Genomic DNA, 12,204 nt, shown 5'->3' on the forward strand with positions numbered 1-12,204 from the left:
TATTAATTTTATGAAGTATAAAGAGTGATTAGTAACAAGAGATTATAAGTTTTGAAGGATGTTATGTTAGGACATTTCTACATAGTCTGTATTAGTGAGTTGTTTGAGGTTCACTATAATCATATTGCTAGAGTTGGGCTGTAAATACCCTCTCTATATGGTAGCTACTCTAGGAGGAGGCTGGGGGACATGTTAGGAAGTTACATAAGAAATTGCAGGTAAGCTAAATCAGAGCTACATTGTAAAAGTAGAAAAGAGCAGTAAGGAAGGCATTGTTGAAGTAGGGACAGTACAAATTCATTCATGTGTGCATGCACTCACTCCACAAATATTTGGGTGCCTACTGTGTGCCCTGTGTTATTCTGAATTTTTGGGATTCATGTGTGAGCAAAACAATTATCCTTGCCTTCACCTGAGCTTATTTCCTGGTGAGGGAAAGCAGTTCCTAACCAATAAACACAGTAGGAAAATTATTTAATATGTAGGGTGTTTAGTGCAATGGAAAACCAGAGCAAGGTAAGGGTGGTCAGAGATTTAAATGAATAATCAAAGAAAGTGACAGTCTGATAAGATCTTTTGACATGTTCTAGGCAGAGGAAACAGTAACATCAGAGATCCAAGGAGGATACCTAGGATCAGGAGAGCGACCATTGTGACTGGAGTAGAGAGGATTGGTACACACAGGTGGGGATGTGTTCAGAGAGTAATGGGAGAGGAGCTTAGAAAGGAGATATGGGGGGAGGGCAGATACAGATCATACATTTGCCTAATAGGATGATTTTGATTTGGGGTAGAGTCTTAGTGCAAATTCTTAACAGCCACATGTCTTTGGGAAAGGGAAAAGAAATTTAATTTTCTTACATAGCAACTTAATTGAATTTACATGCCTTTTCTATTTGTGACAGTTTGAACTTTTTATTTGTACTTTAAATCCTAGATCACTAATATTCAGAAATGAATTTCTGAGTCAGTTTACAATATTAATTTCTATAACTTTTTTTTTTTTTTGAACAGGAGTGTGTTGCTGCTGTTCTGCTTTGCGTCCTCGCTACAAACGCCTAGTGGATAACATCTTTCCTGAAGATCCAAAAGTAATTTGATCTACATCTACTGATCCTTCTCTTTGCTGACCCCTTCTGCCCCCTGCTGATCTCCTTAAGGTTTCCCTACTTTGATTTCTCTACTTTTATCCCTACATCTTGTCAAGTACACTACTTTCTTTTATACTTTTTCTTTCTTTTTCTTTCTTTTTTAAATTTTAAGTTTACCCATGATTGATTGTCTAGTTCTCAGTTATTTTCATTGATTAGGCATAAATCTGGGATGAGAGGTGGTTGTTTGGTAATCTATATACTGTTTAAGCAACAATCAAAAATTTATGAAGCAGTGTCAGATGATTTTTAGTTTGTGCTCAGGATACAACTATGCACACAGACATGATTTTCTGCTCACACTGGGCTCATGCATGAGACAGTTACTAGTTTCAAAGCAACTGGGTGTGGGTAATTTTGTTTGACACTACCTTACACACTTTCTAAGACTCCTTTGGTCTCATTTAAAAAATATATAGACACAAAATGTTACAATATTTGAGTTTGATTTCCAGAATTTGCTTTATTTTAAAGAGTAGCCAAGTATATGGAAACCTTTTGGACATTTTAACTTTAATGTTGATATATGTTATTTTTAATCAAAACTGTTTGAATATTCAACTGTATGGAGGAGGTTATTCATAAATACTATTGGATAATTTGTGGCATATTCAAATCCCTAAGACAGGCCATTATGGAGCTTTTCATACATTGACATAAAACAAAAGCATATAAGATAGTAAATCACAGTGTATAAATCAGTAAGTAAAATGTTAAGTAAATCAGGGGGTAACATTTTGGCCTGTAAATCAAGGGGATACCACTGTGGGTTGGTATCTCTGGGAATTGTTCTCAGAGGAAATGATATTTTCTGAGGTTTAAGGATGTAGTACATCTGGAGAGGTAGAGAAAAATAGCCACTTCATTGCATTTGAGGGCAAAGAGAAACAGCATTAGAAAGCAGGAGATATATTTGAGGTCAAGAGCAAGTTGATCCTTTAGACTTAAAATGAATGTTCCCATATCTTAATTATAGAAATAGTGTTGACCGTGGTTTCCAATTTGAAATTTAACATGTATTAGTTAATAGATTGAATATTCAAATCATTATTTCCTTGAGAAGTCCAGGACATGCAGTTACTGAAGGCAGGGTAGAGAACAGAGTATGGCGGAATATGAAGGGCAGACAAGGCTTGTCTGCTTTACCCACTTTAACTTGTAGACATGTAGACGTTTTGAACACTTGGAGTGATGACCAATAAACTAGAAGGTGGTTACAGAAAGAATCTTTATTTTGCCAAGTATTCAAATAACAATCTGTAAAGTAGGTTAAAGAAGAGGAAAGATTTTTATGAATTTCACACACATGGCACTTAGCAGGGACAAGAAGCGATTTCCCATAATTACTAGCCATTTGATATTGGGCAAGTTTCTCATGTGTAATGAAAATAATAAATAGTACCTATCATAAAGTTCTCTTAAAGACTAAGTGAATTAATACCTTTTTTTGCTGACTGTGGTTTCTCTAGTGTCTATCTCAGTGCCTGGCACATAGTTGGCACTAAATTAGTATTTGTTTAATGAGTGAAAAGAAGTATGATTGTACTGCTGTGTGTTCTCTTAGTGCTGGGAACTAAAAGAACAAGAACGTATAGTAGGAATATCTGACCCCTTGAAGGGTCTTTAGAGGAAGTTGAGACCTGAAGGTTGAACTCTCAGTGAACTAGAGAAGGGTCCCTAGGTTGAAGTGGCCAAGCGAAAGAAAACATACACAAGAGCTGCAAACTCTCTGATTCCATTGCAGAGTGGAGCAAGTGCGCACTAGGAGAGAGTAGTGCCATTAGGGAAGGAGCAAAATTCCCAGAGAATGAGGGGCCAATTGAAGTTGAAAAAACACTTTAAAAAATTTGTATTTGTAGATTCATCATCTAGCATAATCTTCTTGTATCTTTTTTCTCCTCCAGTTTTCCTAAGTAGCAGTCAGTTAGTTGAATGATGATTTCTGGCCAAGAAATTTGGGTATGGTGATTTACTCGAGGTTGTATGAGAATGGGGGAGAATCATTAGATCTACTGCATGTCATCTTTAGACGATGGAAAGGAATGATATTTTATAATCTTGTATAAGGATCCTGTGGCTGTTGATGTTAGTTTTTTTTTAATACATCAACTAAGCATAGATTAATATAGTTCCAAATATTTTCTCTTATTAATTACAACAAAACTTTATAATGATATAAGTAGGTTCTGACTCATTAAATGAAAGCATATGGTCACTGTTGTATGTGTAAAAGAGTATAGGCTTAATAATTTAACATTAAATTAAGCAAGTTTTGTTTGAAATCTTTTTAATAAAATACATTTCATTCCCTATATACTGAGTTAATTTCTCTATAAAGGAAAGTGTTAAGAGTCTAATTCATTGTTTTGGAAGGGCTATTTAAATTCTTTGCCTAAGTGGGGTGTTTCTTTAGCTTTTTTTCTTTAACTTTTTGAAAGTTGCATGTATGTAGAATAGTAAATATTATTAGAACTGAGATCATTACACCTGGAAAGGTTCAGCTTAAATTGAGTTAATTCCCAGTCCAGAAAGGAAAAATGTGAAACAGGCAACACTTAAAAATACAAGAAACAAACAAAAAATAAGCATGAAAAGATAAATAATCTGGATACTTGTCATTATTTTTAGGATGGCCTTGTTAAAGCTGATATGGAAAAATTGACCTTTTATGCAGTATCTGCTCCAGAGAAGCTGGATCGAATAGGTTCTTACCTGGCAGAAAGGCTGAGCAGGGATGTTGTCAGACATCGTTCTGGGTAAGGAAACTAATATAGCATCTTTGGAAAATTCTTCCTTGGATAAATTATTCTATAAATTATTGTGCCATCTGATCAGACAAAGATCATATTTGTAACATAAAACAGTATTATTATAAAGTAAATATATAAAACCCATGTAGATACTCTAGCTTATATTTTCTGGTGGTCAGGTCTTAGGAACATGGTCAGGTTATTTAACAGAGTTGGCATTAGCTTCAGCATCTATTAATTTTTGAAAATACCAAATAGTAGAAATCTACTTACTTGGTCTGTAGTGTGTGTCTGAAAATCTGTCTCTAATTTGAAAACAACAAATCCTGTTAACAACTGGTTTGGGTACAGCTTCAGTTTTACCTTTCAGAGGGGTAAACGAGTATCATGTTAGGCTTAGATACCAAGATTAAGAAAATGTAATAAGCATGCTGATTTGGAACTGGTATGGATATATTGCTGCCTACAAATTAAGGTCTAGCATTTTAACCCGTTCTCTATGCTTGAACAGTAATAACTTTGCAATTTTGAAATATGAATGCTTTTCAATATTGTCATTTTATGATCTTAGTTTCTTAAGAATATTCTGTCTTCCAGCTGTATGTTGACTTTCTGACTTGCACATTAATAGCATATACAACAGTGGTCATGGCACAGGTAGTCTCATAGTTGATTATTAGAGGAAAGTTGTCTGAAAACTAAATTTAGGGCACTTGCAAGATTTAAAATCTGTGGAATTGTAAAATAAAATTTATGAGACATTTCCTTATATTATTCTTTTGTTTCCAGTATTGTTTTTATCTACTCATAAATATAGGTAGGTCATACTGGAAATTTAGGCACATTGCTTTACTATTTTTGGGTCATATACAAATAAATACAGTTAAAAGTCTGGAAAATGTCCATGTTTACAAAGAAAAATTACACAAAGGTAATATGAGAGATTTACTCTGAAAGAGTTGTTTTAGGAGGAGGAGAAGATGGGAGTAGTACCATATAGTTTTTGTATTCTTCAACACTAGGATTATTTTATTATCTACTAAGATCATAAGTGTCGTGTGAGAATTAACATTTCACTTAGAAGCTGCTGAATTTGTCTTTCTGTGTTGTTTTAAATAAATATATTTGAATCATTTCAATGAGAAGAGCCTTTAGGAGAATTAAGAGAGCTAGAAACATTTTGACATTGTTTTTCTTTGCATTTAGGTATGTGCTAATTGCTATGGAGGCCCTGGACCAACTTCTTATGGCCTGCCATTCTCAAAGCATCAAGCCCTTCGTAGAAAGCTTTCTTCATATGGTTGCAAAGCTGCTGGAATCAGGGGAACCAAAGCTTCAAGTTCTTGGAACAAATTCTGTGAGTAAAACTATTCTCTTGTGAATTTTTAAGTTCAGTTAGCATATCTCAAATTTATATCTTTTTAAAGAGTGTTTGCCTGAGAAAGGCCAACTCCTTGGACAGGGCATTTGGATTGCTAGTGTAGATGAAGATAAGATTAGAACACTTTGTCTCTAGTGTTTTCTATCACTCTTGGTAAAATCTGTGATAGCTGTTTGTTTTCCAAAGAGCTGCATCATTTTATATTACTATCAGCAACATATGAGTGTTCCAAATTCTTCACATCCTTACCAATACCTGTTATTGTTTGTCATTTTGATTATAACCATCCTAGAGGGTCTGAAGGGGTATATTTGTAGTTTTGATTTTCATTTCCTTAATGACTAGTGATGTTAAATATTTTTTTTTTTTTCATGTACTCATTGGCTTTGTATTCTTTGGACAAATGTCTGTTTAAATCATTTGTTTACTTTTTAATTGGAGTGCCTTTTTATTATTAAATTATAAAAGTTCTTTAAATATTCTTAATACAAGTCCTTTATCAGATATATGATTTACAAATATTTTCTCAAATTCTCTGATTCATCTTTCTATTTTTCTTGTTCGTGAGCTTTTATTCACTAAAGTATTTAATTAATAAAGTCTAATTTGTCTAATTTTCTTTTATCACTTCTTTTGTGTCCTTAGTCTCACATTCAAGAAACCATTGCCTAATCCAAGGTCACAAAGTTTTACTTCTCTGGTTTCTTGTAAGAGTTTTATAGTTTAAGTCTGCCATCTATTTTGAATTGCTGTTTTTATGTGATATGAGTTAGAGGTTCATTTTCATCCACATTTGGCCTATGGCTATTCAGCTGTCCCATTGCTATTCTTTCTGTTCTTTCTCCACCATTTTTCCATGAAAGTCAGGGTTTCTATCTTCATTCCTTCTTAGACTGCTTTAGAACTAGTTCTTCTTGCCATGCTCATTTTTTTTTCTGTCCTGAATCATACATAGTTTGTTGGAAAGGAAAAGGAAAATAAAATACAGTGATTAACCGTTTATTGTCTTTATCTTACATACCTGAGATACCTTATATATCTTGTCTTCAGTATCATTGTATAACCTTCTGTTCTTCTGAGGACTGTATGATATACAATATGTATGTGTTATATAGTATGTTCTTATGCATTTTTTTTATCAACAGCTAGTCAAATGATATGTCACCTGCTATTGTTTATGCATAATTATTTTCTGACACAGGGAGAGGAAGTGTAAGTGATGACTGCCAGCATGGATTCCAGAGTCCACTTGCCTTGGTTTGAATTATGGCTGTAAAACTCTAGCCATTTATCTTTGGAAAGTTATTTAACCTCTACTTGCCTTAGATTTTCATCTGTAATATAAGGATAATAATAATAATTCCAATTTTATGAGATGATTGTGTGGTCTGAGTTAATATATATGAAGTTCTTAGAACAGTGGCTAGCATTGATATTTATTATTACTGTTAAGAATAGATGGTTATAAAAGTAGAAGTATACAAATGAAATTCTTATTCAGAAACCCTTAGAATGATATTGCATATTTCCAGATGCAGTTAGTTATGTGATTGGCTTAGTTTTAGGCAAGAGAGCTACTGAAGTCTCCATCTGTTTCCTTCAGAATTAGAATGGGAAAGTTTAGGGGAAATGGTGTAATAGCTGGGGAAAGGATTTAGCATGCATTCCCAGAAGTTTCTTTACTTGCAGCCAGCAGAGCTATTAGAACTATTTTAATGAGTTATTTGGACAAAAGACTTTTAAGTGAATTGTATTAAATCAAACACAATATTTTCTTGACCAACATTATTTATCTAATATTCCCTGAAAGTCTAATTTTCACTTTGTAGTAGTGCTGAGTGCCATATTTTATCAGTTAATATTTTTAATTTAGTTTTTTATATTTTTATATTATATTTGTACATTTTATTGTTGACATTTACCTTTTGGTGCTGATGCCAACTTAGTAAGACAGTAATAGGTATCTGTGGGCTCTCTTGGTCCATCTGAAGCCCACCAAACAGCTGAGGAGGGTGTAGCGAGAGTCAAAAAGAGACCTTCTGAAACCAGTTTCAGAGAACTCGATCCACTTTATTATTGCATAGGCAAGCCTTTTATGTATAGTCTGTTACTGGGAAAATTCAGCTGATGGCTGTAATAATCCAGTGAACTAGCAACACCCTTACGAATGGCAACCAATGGGCCAATAGGTCAGAAGCAAAAAAGCAAAAGGAATGGAATATGCTGTGCACCTGTGGGTAGCCAGGTTACCATGGTGATGGGGTTAGTAATGGTCAGTGTTCCAAACTACAAATATCCCAGACTCGGTGTGCCAAGCCCTAAGAGCCCCTCACATAAACAACATAGGCTGCTTTCCAGCTCACGGGCCCGGGCCCCACAAAGATATTATTAATTTAGGATCTCCTATGTTGGGTACTTCTTATTTTTACTCATTTTTTATTATAAACTTTTACAAATACAGGAAAGAACACAGTATACCTGTATGTACACAATTCAGGAAAGAAAAATGTTAAGTAATGTTAGTACCACTGTATAATAAGTTGAAAATCCCTAATCTGAAATGGCAAATGCTCCAAAATCCAACTTTTTGAGCACTGTAACTAGATTTTCAGATTAATGATGCTCAGCTGGTGCTGAAAGTCTATGCAAATATTCCAAAATGAGAAAAACTCTGAAATCTGAAACATGTCTGTTTTCCAACATTGTAAAGAAACAATTTTTGTTTTAAAATAATAGTATACAATGATTATAAATGTTGATACTATGCAACTTTGACTTAAGCTTTTTGGAAAAATAAAATAGTGTGTACTCTAGGTACTTACATATATTGTGTCATTAATTTTTATAAAACCCCTGAAGCTTAAAAATATTAGTATTTTATATATAAGAAGTTGCAGCTAAATAATTCCAAAGACCCAGGAAAGTAGTGCCGTATTTAATATGGCAGTCCAATCCTAGGCATTCTTACAAAGCTTTTTTTCTTTATGGTATAATTATTCAGTCATTTTTGTGGATTAAGACTTAAGGAAATCATAGATTACTTTTCTTTCTTTCCTCCTCTTGTATTTGTTTGACACATCTCATTTTTTTTTTAAGCCTCATTGCTAATCTTGACCATTTTGTATAAATGTTGACAGTAGTCCACAGAGACCAGTCATTGAAACCACTCACTACACCAAAGCAGTGGTTCTCATCCAGGACAGTTCTCTTCTCTCTCTTCTCTCCCTGGATATTTGTCAAGTACTGAAAACATTTTTTTTTTTTTTTTGAGAGAGAGAGAATTTTTAAATATTTATTTATTTATTGGTTTTTGGTGGACACAACATCTTTGTTTGTATATGGTGCTGAGGATCAAACCCGGGCCGCACGCATGCCAGGCGAGTGCGCTACCGCTTGAGCCACATCCCCAGCCCCAACATTTTTAATTTATATAGTATAGGTTGGAATGCTGGTGGTATTTAGGAAGTGAGGGATGCTGCTGAACATCCAGTGGTGCCCAGGATAGTTCCTATAGCAAAGGTTTTATTGGGCCCAGAATTTTAATAGTACTTAGGATGAGAAACTGCATTGCTGCTGCCTTTCCGTGTCTTTTGAAATATATTTAATTCCCCACTTAAATTTTTAAGTGGATAAAAAAATAGGACATATGTTTTATTGCATATATGCATTGTGTAAGGCATGGTGCTACCTGTTGTTTCTCACCAACCATTTAAGTTAGGCATTCACAGGTAACACATCCAGTTATTAAGTGTGGTGCCCAAATCCAGGTCCATCTAACAGAGCCTGTTCATAATCTCTGCATGGTACTGAAGTAGGACAGAAGAGGCTGGACACCCAAGGAATTTTCAGGAAGCAGGTTTATGGACTGACTGTAGGACATCCTGAAAGGGCTATCACCTAAAATTCTCTGAAGGCGGAGCTTGGATATTCTTTGAACTTTATACCCAGTGGTAGGAAGGGCTTGGAGGTTTATATAAAAATGATTATTTTTCTTTGAGTTCCCAGAAAGTTCAAGAGATAATATCTTTTTGCACAACAAGCTTGACTGTAGATTCTTAATTCTGTCACACCTTTTGCCTGTAAACCTGGCATTTACAAGCAAGAGGAAGATTCAAACTACAATTCTCTCTGCAGACATCCTGCTGATACTCTTTGTAAAAATCTTCCTGATGAGAGGAGAAGCTTAATTATGGCCAGGTTCTTTTGGGTGGGGGTACCTGATCTGCTGCAGTACTGTGCCTCATTTTCTCTGTTCTTGCATGTGATAGGTCTGCAGTGATAATACTTTTTATTGAAATATTTTAGAATAAACTTTATGGGTTTAAAATTTGCTAGTTTCCAGAATAAGGGGAATTAGATGACTGTCTCCACAAAACTGGGAAGATGTGCTTTGTGCAATTCCCCTGGAGGACAGAGCCACCTTTTTATGTTCAAGGGCAATTGGAGCTGCTTCTGTAAATGATCACTTAGCTTATATGATTATTTGTGACTTTGATTAAGTGAAAATAGAATTAAGTTTTTTCTTCAAAGAATTCCCAAGGACATTGAAAATTTTAATGGAGATTTTTATTTTATTTATTTTTTCTAATTTTAAAAACAAAATGTTTATTGTAGTAAATTTGGATAATACTAAAAAATATGAGTAAACTAAAGTCATAGTCACCTATAATTCCAAAATTCAGAAGTTGTCCTTTAATAATTTAACTTCTTTTTATAGATATTAGAAAATGGGGAGCATAGTTTATAGATAGATCTTTTTGTGTTTCTATTTAAATTTTTTGAGTATTTCCTTATTATTCATCATTTATTTTAATAAAAAGTATAAATATTTGGTATAATATTTTCTAAAACTGTTTTCATGTGGTAGTATGTAAAATAGGCATCTTGAGAATTGTAGATAAATCTCTGTACTATAATGGCAGTTTCAACAATCACTAAACTGTTGCTTTGGACAAAGTCTCTGGTCTTCAATATCCTTTCTGTAAAATGGGGATAATGATACCCTTTCAGGGTTCTTGGAATGACTAAATAAGAACTCATGAGAAAACACCTATTGTGTTGAGGTTGCTACAGAACAGATGGTGCTTATAGTTTAATCTGAACCAGGTATAGTGTTTGTGGCCCTTTTTAAAAAATATTTATTTATTTATGTATTTTTTTAGTTTTTAGGTGGACACATTATTTTGTTTTTATGTGGTGCTGAGGATCGAACCCAGTGCCTCATGCCTGCTAGGGGAGCACTCTACCACTGAGCCACAACCCCAGCCCTTTGTGGCCCTTTTCTAGATAATGGTAAATCAAAGCTCAAGCTCAACTATTTTAAAACCTTTTTAGTATCATACTTCATGTATTCAAATTCATTCCATCTGTTTCAGTTTTGTTTACAACAGAAGTTAGTAATTCTGATTATTGTGATACTTTGGTTGAATAATACTTTTTTGGATATAGTCTTTCGAAGTGAATATCCTGGCAGGTATTTAATTATGTATATTTAGATATGTAAATGAGCTAACAGTTTGTTGTATTTAGACTGTCTTGTATACTGAAGTAATAAATGAATTAGAAAACTAAGAAAAAAAGGTACATATTAAGGAATTGTCAGAGTTAGGTCTGTGTACATGTGGGATATTCAAAATTTCCTAAACATATGGGGAGATACACATACACACCATTATAAAGGCGGTAGAATGAATTTTACCATCTCCATATTTTTTTTTCTACTGAGACTGGCAAATTTTCTTCAGTTAATTTTCCTTTTCTTGTCCCATTTTTGTATGAAGTTTGTTCACTCATGTGTTTTTCTGTCAAGGGAGATTTTCTGCCCACAATTAAGCAGTAATGTTCTGTAGAGATTGTGGCCTAATTACGCTCTTCACTGAAAGAAACATTATCAGAGTGCAGGAAATATGGAAGAGTTAAGAGCAAGATTGTTTCTTTCAGAGAGTGGGCTTGCTCACTGAAAGGGAGCTGCATTTAATGTCTAGAATACTATCCTTGATTATCTGAAAGTTCATTATCAAAAAATTCCTTTTGTGTCTATGAAATATTTATATCGCATACATTTCATTTGCTTCTTTTTTGGCTATTGCTTGTTAATATAAAAGATAATAAAAGTAAATGTATTTGTCCCACACTTTCAAAAAGTATATTGTAAGTATTGTTGTTTTTGTTTTTTTAGTTTGTCAAATTTGCAAATATTGAAGAAGATACACCGTCTTATCACAGACGTTATGACTTTTTTGTGTCTCGATTCAGTGCCATGTGTCATTCCTGTCATAGTGATCCAGAAATACGAACAGAGTATGTATTACTTTATTTTATGATTGATAGTAAGTAATCTATAGGTAAGTATTATGTTTATACTTTACATAGTGATTATTAAAGAAATAAGAATGTCCGTAAAACAGCTTTCCATTGCTGGTAGAAGATAAAACTGACTGAAAATGCAAAATCAGAGTAATTTTTTAATTTGGTCACTAAAATTCAGTCTTTAGTGTAGCCAGAATGTTCCTTCAGCTCTCCCTGCCTATATCTGATCCTGTCATACAGTCATTCCCTCCTGCTTTCCCTCTATTTCACACATGGATCTCCTTGATATCTCTTGAATACTTTAGGGCTCTAGACACACCTTTTTTTTTTTTTTTTTGCCATGACCAATTACCCAGATACCTGTGTGGCTTGTTACCTCGATTTGTACAGAGTTTCCTCTGATATCACCTTATCCCAAGAATTCTCTCCTAGCCACATTTTATTAACTGTCAACCTTCCACCCCACCCTAGTTATTCTTCTTAAAGTATCTTCTGATTCTTATACCTCTATGGAGTATAAATTTCAAGAAAACAAGGGCTTTGTTTTTGAGGACTACTATATCACATAGTAGGCTCTAAATAAGTCCTTTTGAATCAATAAAGAGATATTAAA

General features: G+C 33.9%; 1 protein-coding gene across 6 annotated transcripts in view; it reads left to right on the forward strand.

The window, feature by feature from the left end:
• EFR3A (EFR3 homolog A) overlaps nt 1-12,204 on the forward strand; it is an 84,229-nt gene that overhangs the window by 29,756 nt on the left and 42,269 nt on the right. For 5 of the 6 annotated variants that reach the window (XR_014018834.1, XM_081266603.1, XM_081266604.1 and 2 more), the window contains exons 2-5: nt 1,015-1,091; nt 3,780-3,907; nt 5,108-5,258; nt 11,461-11,582. Coding sequence is in view for 5 of the 6 variants with exons in the window: in XM_081266603.1 (XP_081122729.1) it covers nt 1,015-1,091; nt 3,780-3,907; nt 5,108-5,258; nt 11,461-11,582 (478 nt within the window). In the remaining variant the exon portion in view is untranslated. Of the gene's footprint in view, nt 1-1,014; nt 1,161-3,779; nt 3,908-5,107; nt 5,259-11,460; nt 11,583-12,204 lie in introns of all 6 variants that reach the window. The other variant, XM_081266605.1, reaches the window with a different exon arrangement.

Source organism: Spermophilus citellus (assembly GCF_964194105.1).
Source record: "Spermophilus citellus genome assembly, chromosome: 14".
Classification (NCBI taxonomy): Eukaryota; Metazoa; Chordata; class Mammalia; order Rodentia; family Sciuridae; genus Spermophilus; species Spermophilus citellus.